Source organism: Mytilus californianus, unplaced genomic scaffold, assembly GCF_021869535.1.
Source record: "Mytilus californianus isolate M0D057914Y unplaced genomic scaffold, xbMytCali1.0.p SCAF_10, whole genome shotgun sequence".
NCBI lineage: Eukaryota > Metazoa > Mollusca > Bivalvia > Mytilida > Mytilidae > Mytilus > Mytilus californianus.
Genome location: NW_026262582.1, coordinates 11,114,710 through 11,132,826, shown reverse-complemented (window position 1 = coordinate 11,132,826; position 18,117 = coordinate 11,114,710). Strand labels below are relative to the sequence as shown.

At 32.3% G+C, this 18,117-nt stretch overlaps 1 protein-coding gene across 3 annotated transcripts in view; it reads right to left on the bottom strand.

The window, feature by feature from the left end:
- The window catches only part of LOC127717603 (sodium bicarbonate cotransporter 3-like), a 113,676-nt gene that overhangs the window by 8,912 nt on the left and 86,647 nt on the right, over positions 1-18,117 (bottom strand). For 2 of the 3 annotated variants that reach the window (XM_052223307.1, XM_052223309.1), the window contains 4 exons: positions 16,981-17,226; positions 15,881-16,015; positions 14,554-14,774; positions 10,794-10,817 (listed from right to left, as the gene is read on the bottom strand). In XM_052223307.1, coding sequence (XP_052079267.1) covers positions 10,794-10,817; positions 14,554-14,774; positions 15,881-16,015; positions 16,981-17,226 — 626 coding nt within the window. The remainder of the gene's footprint in view (positions 1-10,793; positions 10,818-14,553; positions 14,775-15,880; positions 16,016-16,980; positions 17,227-18,117) is intronic. The other variant, XM_052223308.1, reaches the window with a different exon arrangement.

Here is an 18,117-nt window from a genome sequence, read left to right as displayed (position 1 = left end):
ATAAACTTAACATTAACCAAGAAAACTAAACATTGACCAATGAACCATGAAAATGAGGTCAAGGTCAGATGAACCATGCCAGGCAGGCATGTACAGCTAACAATTCTTCCATACAACAAATATAGTTGACCTATTGCTTATAGTTTAAGAAAAACAGACCAAAACACAAAAACTTAAAACTGAGCAATGAACTGTGAAAATGAGGTCAAGGTCAAATAAAACCTGCGAGACTGATATATAGATCATAAAATATTTCCATACACTATATATAGTTCACCTATTGCATATAGTATTAGAAAAAAAGACCAAAACTCAAAATCTTAACTTTGACCACTGAACCATGAAAATGAGGTCAAGGTCAAATGATATAACCACTGAACCATTAAAATGAGGTCAAGGTCAGATGACACCTGTCAGTTGGACATGTACACCTTACAGTCCTTCCATACACCGAATATACTTGACCTATTGCTTATAGTATCTGAGATATGGACTTGACCACGAAAACTTAACCTTGTTCACTGATCCATGAAATGAGGTTAAGGTCAAGTGAAAACTGTCTGACGGGCATGAGGACCTTGCAAGGTACGCACATACCAAATATAGTTATCCTACTACTTATAATTAGTGGGAATTTAACATTACAAAAAATGTTAACTTTTTTTTCAAGTAGTCACTGAACCATGAAAATGAGGTCAAGGACAATGGACATGTGACTGACGGAAACTTCGTAACATGAGGCATCCATATACAAAGTATGAAGCATCCAGATCTCCACCTTCTAAAATATAAAGCTTATAAGAAGTTAGCTAACACTGCCGCCGCCTGATCACTTTCCCTATGTCGAGCTTTCTGCGACAAAAGTCGCAGGCTCGACAAAAACATTAAAAAATCTTTTCCAACATGTTTTATTCTTACCAAAAATGTAACTAAGCATTATCTTTTTTTTGAATTTTTTTAAAGCTATGTTGATATGAAAATCTTAGGTCTCTAGGGGGGGGGGGGGGTCAATTTTCCATGGTAGGGGGTTAAAAATACCATGACCAAGTAAGATCTCAATCAAGATTCCATGCTTATGGTATGGGGTCAAAATACCATAGTTGAGTAAAAATATTAAATCATCTTGTCCAGCATTTTTCATTCATATCAAATAATTCTTGGAGGATAATTACTATATAAAGTATTTGAGTACTGTGAATTCATTAATATTCGTTGGATACCAATTTTCGTGGATTTCATTGGTGCAGGTGAACCACGAATTTAGATGTTCAACGAATTATAAATTTTCTATATGGTTGTATACAGATTTTAGCAAAACCACGAAATCAAATATCCTCGAAAATGCAAGTTTTCCTTATTCCACGAAAATTGGTACCCACGAAAATAAATGAATCCACAGTAGCTGAGGCAATTTGCAAATTTGCAAATCTTAGCCATGGTATTTTGATCGACGGGTGCCACATGTGGAGCAGGATCTTAACAATAATCAAGGTATTTTGAACCCAATTACAGTTAACTCTCGTTGTCTCGAACTCGGTTGACTCGAAATTTCGGATGAGTCGAAATTTTCTCGTGGTCCCCAACTTTGTTCCATATAAATATATGTATTTCGACTCCTGATGAGTCAAAATTGGATGAGTCGAAATTTCGGTTGAGTCGAACTAAATTTACAGTTCCAAGGTTAACAAAAGCATTCAAAATTCATTATTTATCTCGAACTAATACACATATGTCAAAACATGACCTCCGGGATTTAAATGGATTGAAGAGTTAATCTGACACGTGTAATTAAATTTCCGGTCACTGACCAAGGTATTGGTTTATGACATTCTATTTCCACGAGTGTTTACCTAAGATTATCTTTTATCACCATGATAAATAATTAGTGATACATTGTTAAAGTTTATGAAAAATTATTTAAAATGTTTACAAAAAAAAATAATTAAATTAATCGTGATTTACACTGATGAGCTTGGATGTGTATAAAGTGGGGATTAAGACTTCCGTTGGTGATCACATAAAAACTACTCAACCAGTGTCTTTTATCTTTTTGTAGTTTTTCTTTAAAAGAAAGATTGAGATAAAAGAAAATAAAATAAAAATAAATCTAAATTTATAAAATCTCTTGTATCCGAGAATAAACAATTTTGTCAAATTTAAATGACTTAAATAACGCCAAGATCGATTGGAAATTACTCTCTCGGATAAAAGCCACAGGAAAAAATTGTAACTGTTCAAAGAAATAATTAAATAAGTGAAAACAATGTTATTATAATAATGAAAGACCATAACATACAAATCCATCGATATGAGACCAGAATATCGATCCCGTTCCCATATTCATCCGGATTTATTTACCAAGGTAAGCAAGAGTTGTGTCCCTTGGTCTGTTAAACTTCCGGTTTTCGTTTGAGTCGAACTACGGGTATTTAAAAAATTTCTCTGGTCCGGCTGACTTCGAGATAACAAGAGTCGACTGTATATGTAAATTTGGATAATAAGTATAAATTCAGTGTAAGTTGGAAATGTTTTGTTAATTAATTTTCATATCCATGAAATTGTAGTAATATAACTTATGTATACAACTTTAAACTGTAACTTAATCTAATAATATAATCATCCTAAGCTGCTGTAAAGATGTGCAAACTCTTCTCCCCTTATGTCAATGAAAGCCAACAATTCGCTGCCAAAATTTATAATGATTGTATAACAATCATGCGTAAAACATGCCCAAATCATGCAGTGTGAAAATAAATGGCAATTTTTTATTGCGAACTCAATAAGGTGTGTAAATACTACAATATTTCTTAATATTTTCAAAATAATTAACATCCAACAGGATTTAGAAGTAAATTTCAGCCAGATATATTCTGTGTACTAAAATGTGTTTTTAGTACACAGAATATGTGAGACTAGTTAACAAAAATAGCTTAATTTGAAAAAAATATAAAATGTACTGACAAGAGTTATTTCCCTTCTGTTTTTCCGATTTTCAAAGCTAAGCTACCTTATTTAACCATAATGTTTTAAAAATTTTACCAACAAGAGTAATTTTTCTTCTGTAATTAAGTTATCAGAATTTCAAATTATCAAATCATTTAATTATTGATTGTTAGTGTTTAACGCCACTATCAGCACTATTGGCTAGATTGTGGCGGTCAAGTTCTTATTGGTGGAGGAAGCCAGAGTGCCTGGAGAGAATCATGACCTTCTGCAGGAAAACTTACAATCCTAGTCAATTAAGATAGTAGTTAAAAGCATTCAAGCTACATGATATAATTATTATGCTTCATAAAGTATATGGAATAAAAAAAAACATATATTTGAAAAGATTTTAGTTCAAATGCCTTAGCCCTTGTATTTTGAATGCCCTTCTATAGAAAATTAAACACTCTCTTTAGATGTTGGTACTTCAAATTCTCAAAGCATTTAAGCTTAGATCCAATTATAAAGCTTGAATGAAAAACATATGTTGGAGAAGATTTTAATAACTTATAACACTATTTCTTAGCCATGGCATTTTCCACCCCCACAAACCCCACTCTCTCTGTATCAGATGATGTCAGAATTTCAATTTACAATAGCATTTAACTACTTATCACAATTTTATAAATTTTCCATAATGAAATGAATAAACAGGGAAAGGGTGGTGGGGAGGGGGAGGGATGGGTGTGGGAGCATTTTCCCACAGAGCTCAAAATGCCATATGACAGGAGTTGAGACACAGACATTTTGTAACGGTCAATCAATTCATGATGGTGACCATAAAAATTATGTTAGTGTACATTTCAGTTGTTCTTCCTCATAAGTCAGTTTTTCTGTCAGTATCAATTTCTGTTCAATACAATTTTCAATATAATCTATAAGAGAATTTAGAAAACTAACCCTTATTTAGGTCTTTCCACTTTTCCGTGGAAAGACCTATTGATTTTGTTCTGATTATTATTATTATTTTTTTTCTTGCGGTGAATAGTGGTTTCGCAAGATGTTGCTTAGATTTTTTTGCACATGATATCGAACAGTTATTGTGCTTTTGAAATTCACCCTGTTTAACCAAACACTTTTATTGTAAGAGTTATCTCCCCAAACACTGTTTTTCTTGTGTGCGCATATCCTTCACAACTGTAAAAGAAATAGACAAATTATTTTCCAAATTGCTCGTTAAATCCTTAGGATGCTTCAGTCACTTTTAAGCAGTACTGAGATTACATGTGAGAGTAATTTACCCTTTTGTATAAAACATAAGTGATATATAAATTTAACTCATGAACCGTAAGTGATGAAGACCAAGGGTATCTTGATTTGAGGTGCTTGGTCCACCAAAAAGAAAATGGTGTCAAGGTCGTGTTCTAAATTTTGCCCTTTGCTTGTGTGTGCATCTATTCTATAAAAGCTAGATATGAAAGAACTGGTGCTTAATGTTTGGGTTGTTAAGATGAAGAAATGGTACAGTCAGTCCGATGTGATCTGATGACATCGTATAGGAGTGACAGCCCCTGAAATGTTAGAATTTAAGGTAAATTGATTATTACTTAATTCTGGTACATGATAAAGCCATAAGGTCATTTGCAAAGGGTTGAGTAACACATGACCTTGGAAAATCTCTACTGGAAGTGACCTTGTATAAACTGGAAGCAGCTATTTTTGCGCTAATGCAAATATATATTTTTAGAATCAGCATACAGTAAACCTTTAAATTGCACCGGAAAAGCTAATTATCTCCCTTATTTGAAAGAAAAGAATATTGAAAACCATACATTTTCAGAATCGGTGTAAAGTAAGCTATCTTATAACACCAGATGTGGCCTTTGGGAAACCGGAAGTGGTTGATTATCTCCCTGATTTCAAGTGAAATTACATAGAAACCAAGGATCCGGAAATTTTCCCAAGTCATTTCGGTTATTTTTTTTTGTGATGTAATAATATCGTGATGCACAATAATGCATTTTTCTGAGGGTGACAAGTCTTGCACATGGACAAGTAAAGTCCTTTTTTGTGAAGTATTGGGTCAAACAAGTGTAACTGTACCCTGATCTAACAGTAACAGTGATGTCTCTGAGTTAGAAACTACACGAGGAGACGTTTTGTTGTTGTGTATTGCATCACTGAGGTCGTATGCATAACCCTTTAAATTTGCATAAATTAAAAGAGGAATAATTACGGCATGTTTCATCATTTTGAAATAAAGTTATGTAAACCAATTAATAAACTGTGTTGAGTTTCTTATTGCATGTACAAGATATCGTTTGTATTGTTCAAATTGCTGCTGTTTGGATGAGTGTAAGTGATTACCTAATACACAACAAGATAATGTGTATTCACCTGGTTTACGATAAGAGGATCAAAAAGGGGAAACTATGATTCAACTTTTCTTTGAATAAATAACTCAAGTCTGGTATAGTGATAACAATTGAATTTAATAATAAAATTCATGATTTTAAATAAATAAATAATTTATCTGAACAGAAGTTTGTACACAATTACAACAGTTCAATGAAAAACAATTGCATTGTAATACAGTCCAGAGAGAATGTATGGCTTCACTTGGGTAAAAATCGGAAGTTTAGCCAGGAAAACAAAAGAAAGGATAACGCCCATTACATTCTGTGAGTAAGATGGTTTCAAAAAATCGGAAGTGCAAAAAAAACAAAAAGAAATCGAGATTGTTCATTCGCTGAGTATATTTCTTAAATAGGCTGTATGGCTTCAAATCTAAATTACGTTATTTAGTTTTAATTCCTTTTTTAAACATTTTTTTTTAATTCTGCATTCCTATAAATTATACGCTTTACCACTTTTGTAAATCTATTTAATATCTTTATCTGCCATTTCCTACCGAAAAGTTAACAGTAAAATCGATCTTTCAAATAAGATCATCAATTAACCCATGTTGATCCCCATTTTCCATGCGCAAACTCAATAAACATAAATCTATATTTAACAAACGTTGACCAAATCAGCTGATCGATTATAAATGGATTATATGTTTTATTTGGATAAAAATGGACAGATTCTCGAGTCAACAGTGTTATTTGTCTTCTTTAATGAATAAAATAATATCTTTTTGGGAAAATCTAGGTCAGAATGGTTAAAACGTTAAATTTGATGCACAGCAAATCGCCATATTGTTTTTATTGCTTAACAGGTGTTTACAGGTGAGATTTGTGTACATGGCCTTTATGGCTTTAATCAAGACAATAACGACACCCAAGCCGAATTCAAACTTCCTGGACATTGATTACTATCCTCAAGTGGTGATAATTACTATGTAAACAAACCTAGTGGCTTGAACCCAGACTTGCCCCACGCTGTGACTCGACAGAGTCCTGTACATTGTTGTCACTTACATTATAGAATAAACAACAGACTAATGATAAATATTATTAAATCACTAACACAAATCAATAAAATTTTTATTTTGTCTCAAACAAATCTATTTTTCTTGATGACCTGAAAACAAAAATAAGTTCAAAATGGCGACCGATAAAACCCTGATCTCAATGAAATGACCGAAATTATTTCTGTAAAAAAAAAAAAAAGACCTAAATCCCAATAAATCATTTCGGTCTTTTCAGTTTCCAAATCGGTCATGTCTGGCATATATGACCGTTTCCGGACCCTTGATAGAAACCATATATTTTTGGAATCATTGCAAAGAAAGCCATCATATGAGACTAGAAGTGACATTTTCATAACCAGAAGTAGCAAATGATCTCTCATATTTAAGGCAAAAGTAAGTAGTAACCATTTATTTTTGGAATTAGTGCAAATAAATCTTATCATATGAGACTGGAAGATACATTTTCTAAACAGGAAGGAACAAATTATTTCCTTTATTTCAGACAAGTTAATAGAAACAATATATTTTTGGAATCAGTATGAAGAATCCTATGATTGGACCCAAATAGAAATTTTAAGTTAACCTGAAGTAGCTTCTTATCAATTATTTTGAAATTAAATATGAAAAGACCTTCAATTTGTTCTCCAAACAATTGGTTTTAATTAGATTCGTCTTCCTTTTGCCTTGGAGAAACACAACTTATAAAAGGACATAACAGAAGAACGGTAAAAGTGACATTACCCAAATTTGTACTTGATCTGAGTTTTGTGGTAATAGTATTGTGTATAAGTTTCATAACATTTGGTTGAGGCAAACTTAAGTTAGAGAACAGAAACGAAAAATTCAGCAATTTTTCCATTTGTAAAGGGGCATAACTCTAGAACAGTAACAGTGAAACCACCAAAAATCAAACTTGATCTGTGTTTTGTGGTAATAACCATTGGGTTTAAATTTCATAACATTTGGTTGAGGCTAACTGAAGTTATAGAACAGAAATGAAAAATTCAGCAATTTTTCCATTTGTAAACGGGCATAACTCAAGAACTGTTAAAGTGACTGCACCAAACTTGATCTGTATTTTGTAGTAATAAGCGTTGTGTATAAGTTTCATAACATTTGGTTGAGGCAAACTAAAGTAAGAGAACCGAAACCAACTTTGGGATGTACGGACAAGGGTAAAACTTAATGCCCCCTCTGCTACGGCGGGGGCATAATAACATAGGAGGGTATTTCTTTTTTAGCCGCGAAGTAATTCTATCCAGTTTCTTCCCATTCCACTGAAAGCTACATAAGATAAATGGACGGCTGTTTTTTTGTGTGTCTCTGTTACTTACATACCCACACCTGTCTTATTTTTTGAGAGACAAAAACATATATTGTTTGGACTCATAATGCTATTTAAATCAATACATATGTGAATACATTTAAAATGTCTAAAGAACTAAAATTAACTGCTGTGAATGGTTGTCTAAGCATAATAAAATATACAATGGCTGACTATATTTATATTCTGTATAGATATATGATTGTGCTGGGTAATTATTTAAAAAGCTAAATATACAGAGCGCTTTAAGTTTACCTCCTAAATTGAATATACTGACAGGTGTAAAATTTGGAAAATGAAAAATTATAACCAATTAGAAAAAAAATTAATTAAAAACAGAACTCACTAAATTTTGACAGTTTTTTAATATATGAATTTTATGACCTACTACTTCTAGGTACATTTAGTGCTACAAAATGGGAAATTTAATATCACACAAGTGACAAGTTTCATATTGGTTGATTTTGCATTATAGATAAAATTGCAATTTTATCATTTTGTGTAAATTTGATCTTTAAAGAAAAACAGAATTAGGTAGGAAAAAAAACAAGAAGAAAATAAAACATTGTCAAAAAAGCTTTGGCCCAGACATCGCAAAAGTAAACCACTATACATTAAATAAAAGCTTAATGGATTTTCATTAGAATTAAAACCTCATATAATGTAGGTCATCATGTGAACTTAACCCTTAAGATAAAAAAAAACATAAAAAAAGTGAAAAAATGCTATAATTGTAGTACATGTACAGTGAAAAAAACATCCACAATTCTTGATGACTATAACCATTGCATACATATGAATGCATCATTTAAACAAATTCCTTCAAATAATATAATTTGTGCCATAAGGATGTCCTCCCAGACAGACAGACAGGGTGATTTCCCGAAAAACTTTGAAGGGCCTATTAAATACGACGAATGTTATCATTGTAAAAAGTAGGTCACTGCAACCTAACTGTTAATGACTTTTGCTATCTATTTATAATTCTGGTTATATACATCAATGATATACATGTTACCATCATAAGTTTATAAGAAGTAGAACTTACTCCAAAATGTAACCAAATCAAGTTTTACACAAGAAACTAACAAGTAAAACGGTCTTTAAATTAGCCATGATCAGATGCTTTGATGGAGGGGCACTTCAGAGAATCACTTTTCCAAATAAATATCTTAAACACTTTTGAAAAATATTTTCTATTTTAAGGCACTAAAATGTTATTCATGACTTTAATCAGATTCTACATTCATGAATAGGGCATGCAAAACAAAACTTCACAACAAGAGCTTGCTGTAAAAGTATGAGTTGTACAAAGTTAATTTCGAAAGAAGAAAAAAAACACTTCAATTACCACAACCACTTTTTTTATTTTTAAAATGTTCATAATAGTTGTGGCTTGTATCAGGAAATGGCAAGATGGATCATCAATATCAAGTCAAAATAGCCCAACTATATTTTACAACAACCAACGAAAAATGATTTCACACAAAAATTTGCAAATCTCTATCAAATCGGAAAGTAGGTCATGCATGGTAACTCAAATTTTTACTACATGAGAGGAATGAAAAAGTAAAATATCACCAATTTTCTTTATGTCAAACTTTGTCCAAATTAGACAGATATATTTATTTGACACATAGACATATGTTGGGACATAAACAAGAATGTAATCCAAAAGATCCAAAACTTCATAAAAGAGGGTACAAAATGGGAACTTTTACAACAAACATGCTTCAAATGTATTTCATTGTAAACGGTATCACAGTGAAGGTCCCTTATTTTGTAATAACATCACTTTTGAAAACAAAAACTGGATCTGCCCAAAAAATGCAGAATTTGCCATATTTGACTTTGAGCTTAAGTTGTATGAATTGTTATAGTTTTCTTCAAAGTTGAGAAATTTGAATACATCTTTTTGCAGTGAGTTGTGTGTGCTATTCTATTTTTATTGCTTGGGGGATATTTGTAAGTCATAATTATCGTTACATTTAATACATTCTAGTTTTTAGGTGTGGAATATAAAAATTTGCATAACGTCATTGTTAGAATTCACATATCTTGAAAATTCTTTAAATTATTGGATGTTAAAACATGCCTTCACATACAAGTGCATTTATTAAAATAGTATTTGCACCAATGCATTTTTCAGTATGAAATTTGCATCATCCAACATACAAAATGAACAATGATCAAATACCTTCATATACCAAACAGTTTAGTAGATATTGAAGAACGAAAGGAGGAAAAATATATTTTGCCATTAAAAAGGAATATTTCTTTTGTGTGTTATTTCATTGACAAAGCAGGGAGAGATGAAACAATGTATTTCTATTTTGGACTACATTTATAGACCTTTAACTAAAATTCCCCCAATATTACAATGTGGAAATCTCCACTAATTTGGCAATAAGGAGACAATAACAATTAGTATTCCAAGCTTAAGTTTGATCTGTTAAGAAAATCAGAATCAGAGAAAAGAATAACTTGAAAATAAAACTTCAGGAACAAGTTGGGACCTAGAAATCCACAATTTAAATTCAACAAAAATTACAGTATATACCTTTAAAATTGTAGTAGAATATGGATTTACTTTTACAGGATAGCTTAATATCATCCTATACCTTAGGGCTATTCCATTAAAATGTATGTGGGAGGGTAGGAAGGGAAGTTTAATTATTGAATGTGGGTCATGGGTCTTTTTTCAGTATGCGTCTATAACCATTATGCAAAATTATCTAAAAAATGGTTCTTGGTTGTAGTGATATTTTGAAAGTCCCTTCCTACCCTCCCACATACATTTTAATGGAATAGCCCTTATTAAGAGCAAGTCTACAAGTACATACCCTTAGTAAAAGCAAGTATACAAGTACATGTATAATTCCCAGTACATACAGAATTACACATGAATATGAGATCTTTTAATGCATGATTTGTTTGTGAGTTGAAAGCATTCTGATCATAGAGAGGGGAATGATGGCGTTAATTAACCTTACATGACAAAAAGCTACAATGTTCTTTTGTCATCTTATTTAAATTGCTGAGGCAGAGAGCTAGATTATATATTACAATAAATAATGATATGAAGAAGATATCTCTAAAAGCTGCACAATCAATAAATGTTGTACTCACTTGCTTTGCTGATCAAGTCCTTTTCTAAAATATCAGTTTATTATCAATGATATTTAATTCTGATGCAATATAATATGTTACATTATATTTGATTGGATGATGTCTGCCGTCAATTCCAGCATTGACAGTCAGAGTAATTTGCAATAATTGCAGTTCAAGTTTCGAGCATTATTCAAATGTTTTTTCCCCTAACATTTTACCAGTATTTCAACAGAATAGTTTTAACAGTATTGTATTTGAAGAGTTGTTGTCATCAATTGGGGATTTGACTGTGGCAACTTTTAAAATTTCAGTACTGTTATTCTTTAATAATCGCTCCAGAGTTCTAGACAAATAATTCATCAAGATTGCATAGTAACAAAACATCAAATGTTTTAGCCATACATTAATTTACAGTGTGGACTATTTTTGCAGTTTTTTTATTAATTAATATCTAATATTTTTATTGTTAAAATCTGAAGAAAGAACATAAAACTCACTAAGGGAGGCTTTAAAAAAACATAGGTCAAAGAAAAAATAAACAACACCATCACCAAACAGAATAAAATGCTTCGCTGGGCGCAGCTTGATACGACCGCAGAGGTCGAACCCTGAACAGTTGGGGCAAGTATGGACACAACATTCAAGCTTGATACAGCTCTGAATTTGGATTGTGATTAAATATTTGACACAGCATAGGTTTCTGACACAGAAAGAATGTGGTCTAAGAACTTCAATTTTTTTAATTTACCTATTATGGTCCAATGTCCAAAATCAAAATACATGGTTAGATTCAGCATATCAAAGAACCCCATATATTCAAAGTTTAATTTTGGACCCCAACTTGGACAAACTTGAAAACTGGTCCCATAATCAAAAATCTAAACACATGTTTAGATTCAGCATATCAAAGTACCCGAAGAATTCAATTTTTGTTAAAATCAAACTAAGTTTAATTTTGGACCCTTTGGACCTTAATGTAGACAAATTTAAAAAACGGGACCCAAAATTAAAAATCTAAAAACACGGTTAGATTTGGCATATCAAAGAACCCCAATAATTAAATTTTTGATGAAATCAAACAAAGTTTAATTTTGGACCCTTTTGACCTCAATATGAACCAATTTGATAGCGGGCCCACAAATAAAAAATCTAAATACATGGTAAGATTCAGCATATCAAAGAACCCCATATATTCAATTTTTGTTGAAATCAAACAAAGTTTAATTTTGGACCCCAATTTGGACCAACTTGAAAACTGGGCCAAAAATCTAAAATCTAAATACATGTTTTGATTCAGCATATCAAAGAACCCCATATATTCATATTTTGTTGAAATCAAACAAAGTTTAATTTTGGACCCCAACTTGGACCAACTTGAAAACTGGTCCCATAATCAAAAATCTAAACACATGTTTAGATTCAGCATATCAAAGAACCCCAAAAATTCAATTTTTGTTAAAATCAAACTAAGTTTAATTTTGGACCCTTTGGACCTTAATGTAGACCAATTTAAAAAACAGGACCCAAAATTAAAAATCTAAATACACGGTTAGATTTGGCATATCAAAGAACCCCAATAATTCAATTTTTGATGAAATCAAACAAAGTTTAATTTTGGACCCTTTTGACCTCAATATGAACCAATTTGATAGCAGGCCCACAAATAAAAAATCTAAATACATGGTCAGATTCAGCATATCAAAGAACCCCATATATTCAATTTTTGTTGAAATCAAACAAAGTTTAATTTTGGACCCCAATTTGGACCAACTTGAAAACTGGGCCAAAAATCTAAAATCTAAATACATGTTTAGATTCAGCATATCAAAGAACCCCATATATTCAATTTTTGTTGAAATCAAACAAATTTAATTTTGGACCCAACTTGGACCAACTTGAAAACTGGGCCCATAATCAAAAATCTAAACACATGTTTAGATTCAGCATATCAAAGAACCACAAGAATTCAATTTTTGTTAAAATCAAACTAAGTTTAATTTTGGACCCTTTGGACCTTAATGTAGACCAATTTAAAAAACGGGACCCAAAATTAAAAATCTAAATACACGGTTAGATTCGGCATATCAAAGAACCCCAATAATTCAATTTTTGATGAAATCAAACAAAGTTAAATTTTGGACCCTTTGGACCTCAATGTGGACCAATTTAAAAACGGGGCCCAAAATCCAAAAACTTAATACACGGTTAGATTCAGCATATTAAAGAACCCCAAGAATTCAAGAATAAAACCCCATTGAAATTGATCAAGAAATAAGCAATTTATACAAAGTATCTTCTTTTGCACAATACTGTGCAATTGAATATTTCTTGCTATTGCGCAATACTGTACAATTGACAATTTCTTGCTATTGCGCAATATTGTGCTATTGGATATTTCTTGCTATTGCGCAATACTGTGCAATTGAAGATTTCTTGCTATTGCGCAATACTGTGCAATTGAAGATTTCTTGCTATTGTGCAATACTGTGCAATTGAAAATTTCTTGCTATTGCACAATACTTATTATATAATAATTTACACATCCTGTTTGGTGTGTATCTCCTACCATATCATTATTATTTGCTTTTCAATATAAATCAGAAATAACCAACTTAAAATGGAAAATTTTAAAAGAAAAAAAAAGGAAAAAAAGAAAAAAAAAAAAAAAAAAAATCCCCCCCCCCAAATTTTTTGAACCCCCTTATGATTCATCACCCCCAAATTCAATCCCAGCCTTCCCTTTGTGGTATGGTACCTTGCAGTACAATTTCAGAGAGATCCATACACTTGAACACAAGTTATTGTCTGGAAACTAGAAAAATGCTTATTTTTGGCCCCTTTTTGGCCCCCAATTCCTAAACGTTTCGGGCAATTACCCCCAAACTCAATTCCAGCCTTCCCTTTGTGATATGGAACCTTGTAGTACAATTTCAGAAATATCCAAACACTTACACACAAGTTATTGTCATGAAACTAGAAAAATGCTTGTTTTTTGCCCCTTTTTTGGCCCCTAATTCCTAAAATTTTGAGGCAATTACCCCCAAAATCAATTACAGCCTTCCCTTTGTGATATGGAACCTTGTGGTACAATGTCAGAGAGATCCATACACTAACACACAAGTTATTGTCTGAAAGTTACAAAAATGCTTATTTTTGGCCCCTTTTTGGCCCCTAATTCCTTAACTGTTGGTACCATAACCCCCAAAATCAATCCCAACCTTCCTTTCGTGGTATTGAACCTTATGGTGAAATTTCATGGAGATCCATTCACTTAAACTAAAGTTAGAGTGCGAAAACCAATGTGTCTTCGGACGACGCTGGACGACGCCGGACGACGACGACAACGACGACGACGACAACGACGACGACGCCAACGTCATACCAATATACGACCAAAAAATTTTCAATTTTTGCGGTCGTATAAAAACGATGAAAAGACAAACAACAGTCCATACAACACTACATAGAAAACAACAGATTGAGCAACACAAACCCCACAAAAAAAAATTGAGGAATAATCAGGCTCTCTAAATTTGACATTTGTTGGAGGAAAGAGTGGAATACTGACATATCAAATATAAGACCTGGATCTTAATTTTGTTATATGTTCATTAGTGACTTATAAAAACCTAATTTGATAATGTTACTTTTGTAAGTGATACCTTGTTTAGGTCATTAGTGATACCTACCGGAACTTTATTTTTTATGTTTAGGTCATTAGTGATATACTTTCTGGAACTTAATTTTTGTTTATGCTACATTCGTTAGTGCCACCTACCGGAACTTAATTTTTTCTGATGATTCACTGGCTGTCAAGTTTTTCCAGATTCCTGTTTTTGACATTTCTTCTGAAATGTTGACCTCATTAGGTCCAAACATGACCTCTGTTGGTATATTCTCCAGATTGCCACTCATTATTGGTATTTGTGTATGCCCTGATGAATCTTGGTTGTCCATAAATTTGGTCGCAGCCTCTGATAGTTCTTCCGCTTCCTTTTCCTGGAAAATGCAAAATTACAGTGAAACCTGTTTTAAGGATGTTCGCTCTTGTTTTTGAATTTTTGTCAGCTATTCATAATCCTCTGGTTTTTTCCATGCAATGCCAATAAAAAATTTTGCTTGCTAACCTTTACTTTTCTTTTCATAATTTTATCTACTTAAGAAAACAGAAGGATTAATGCTAATTTTCTATAAATCAATATGTTTGTGAGAATTTTTCAATCATTGGTAAAGAATAAAAGAACAGAGTTCCAATGTCCCCCGCGTTGCACATATTTTATCTATCCAAGGGCAATAACTTAAAAAAAAACTTTTTCTTTGTTCTTTAAAACAATTCATAAATATCTTAAAGAAATGAAGGCTTCAGAGCAAATGCAATGCGATTTCCATTATAATTAACTTTTCCAAGGGGCATAACTAGTCTAAAATATTTGATCAGCACTTATTTTTGAAAGTGTCAAAGACATTGCTGATATAAACCTATGATATAAGTTTCATAAAAATCTTGCAAGAATTGTACACATGAGAGCGCTGACAATGCAATTTTCGATATAATCAATATTTGCAAGACGCACAGACGGACGGACGGCGTTGCACGGGGGACAATAAATTAGGAGCAAAATAAAGATTCCTGTAACATTTGATTCAATGCAGAACTAAAATAAATGAACTCCTCAGGGCTAAAATGAATGTTGAGGGTAGAAAGGACCCCACAATCATAAATGAACCACAACCCATGTCCAAAAATAAAATGACCCCTTTCAACATTCAACATTCCTTTTAATGATCAATCTCAAACCATAAATGTCTGTTAGAGAAAAGCATTATGGTGTACTTCTTCTTCAGTTCTTTTTAAAGCCATGTCAAAATGTTACCTTTAGGCTGTTATAAAAAAAAATCCTAGATTCTCATCAATCTTTTTTTTTTAAATCAGCACAAAATTATTTTTATTATGCTGAAATGACAATGATGTAATTTTGAGTGAACTTACGTCAAAGGTAATTCTTTAGGTCAATCAATCAACCAACATAGAAATGCTGTTTCTTAATTACCCCTTTTTGAAATATTTCCCCTAATTTTCATTCATTCACTTAAAACCATTATACCTCTTCTTCTTTTTTCTTCAATTCATCTTCCTGGTCTCGGTGATGAGCCTCAGGCAAATTGTCATCTAACCATTCTAATTCATCTCTTGTAAATATCCAGTCCATCCCCTTGCGTACAAAACACATGGCTAACACCTAAAATAACATTAACATCCAACAATCAATTACTTCCCTTTAAATTTACCAATTTCAGATTAAGAAAAAATGCAAAATTCAAAATTCAATTCAAAAATTATTTATTGATTATATTATGGCAGCCAATTTTTATTGGTGGAGGAAGCCAGAGTAGGAGGAGAGAGTCACCAACCTTTGACAGGAAAACTGTCAATCATCTGTCAACACTGAGGTAGTGAGTATGAACCCCTCCCCTTTCAAAGTGTGTACCACTCGGATTCTAATTCACTATAATTGCCAGTTTTCCTGCTGAAGGACAAAAGTTCTCTCGGGGAACTCTATCTTACTCAACCAACAAAACTGGACGCCATAATAAAGCCAAGAGTACTGAATTTAGTGAAAGTGGCATTAGACAACAATCTTTAAGAATTGGAAATTGTGTTAAAATTCATTCATAGACCGTTGTCAATGGTTAACATATTTCATTTTATTCTGATTTATAAAATGTATAGGAATATATGATGAAATTGAAGGTTTAAGTGGATTTTTTTGTTATCTAATACTGTAAACCAACTTATTTTCGTGAACACTTTATTTCGCTTTTAGCCCTTTATAGACAGACCACTAAGCGGCAATTTGAATTCGTGATTTTCAAATTTAATTAAATATATTTAATTAAGAGAAGATCCAAGTTTAAGATATTTAAATTCACGTTATTTTTTTACTCACCCAAGTCGCCAAAATAAATGACATGTGAAAATTAGTTGGTTTCCAGTAACTCACAGGTTTAACATCATATTAAGAAATAAGAAATATATAAAATCTGAGACTCAAAATTCTGTTGTAAAATTCAGCACCACTGCCGATTCTGAGATTTCCTTAAATGGCTTTATTTACATCATCATCATTGGAAGTCTCTAATGTACGAGTTCTCTCCCCTTTTTTGGTTCCTATAGCATTTACAGTTTCTGTCTATGCTAACTTACCATGAGAGGAAATATGATGGAAATCTCTTTGATTGTTTTGACCACCCATAATAATGCTAAGCACATAATCTGTATGAAGGTAAAAAGGTGAACTCTTTTGATCCTAACATATCGCAGAAACATGTAGTCAGGCTGGTATTTCTGTGGCATAAACATTATCATCACCCGATGACACAGCTGCATACCTTTCAAGGAGGACACACCCATGTATAGAAATACTCCATATAATACAGGCATAGGTATAATCTGAAATCAAACGTACAATTGTATATTGGTGGCTCCAATAAAAAAAAGATTAGTAAACATAGATAATATACAACAATAATTTGTGTTGGATATATTTTGATTATTGTAACCACTATCCAGTCCTCTTTTGCTTGAATGTGACATACAGAATTAAACTTATCGACAGGTTTGTACTCACATCAGCAACCAAACAGGTGCCACACGTGGAGCAGCATTTGCTTACCCTTCCAGAGCACCTTAATTCACCCCCAGATCTTGATGGGGTTTGTGTTACTTAGGCTTTAGTTTTCTATGTTGCGTTTTGTGTACTGTTGTTTGCCATGGATGGTATTGTCAGTTTGTTTGTGACTTATGAGTTTGAATATCCTTTTGTTATCTTTCTTTTCTTTTCAGAATACCTTTGTTTTATTGTAAACGATACACATCTTCGAATATATGAAGGCAGAAATTTCATTGTTTGGCGTAAATATTACAGAAAGTAATAAAATGCTTCGCTGAGCGCAGCTGGATACGACCACAGAGGTCCAACCCTGAACAGTTGGGGCAAAAATGGACTCAATATTCGCACTTGATACATGTCTGAATTTGGATTGTAATTAAATATTTGACACATAATAGGTTTCTGACACCAAATAACTGTAGTCAAAGAACTTAGAATTGGTTATATGATTTGAATTTATATTCAATTTTTTGCTTTTGTGCAATACACTATGCTGTTACGAATTGAACACCCCCCCACCAAAAAAATAAAATCAAAGAGCTGAAAGCTCTGAGGAAAAATGACGCCATTGTCTGTAATATTGGGATATTTTTGATGCAAGTCTTGATTTTCAAATAATTTACCTACTGAAACTTAAAGAGACTTTTCAGTTCATGGTAGGTAGGCTGACT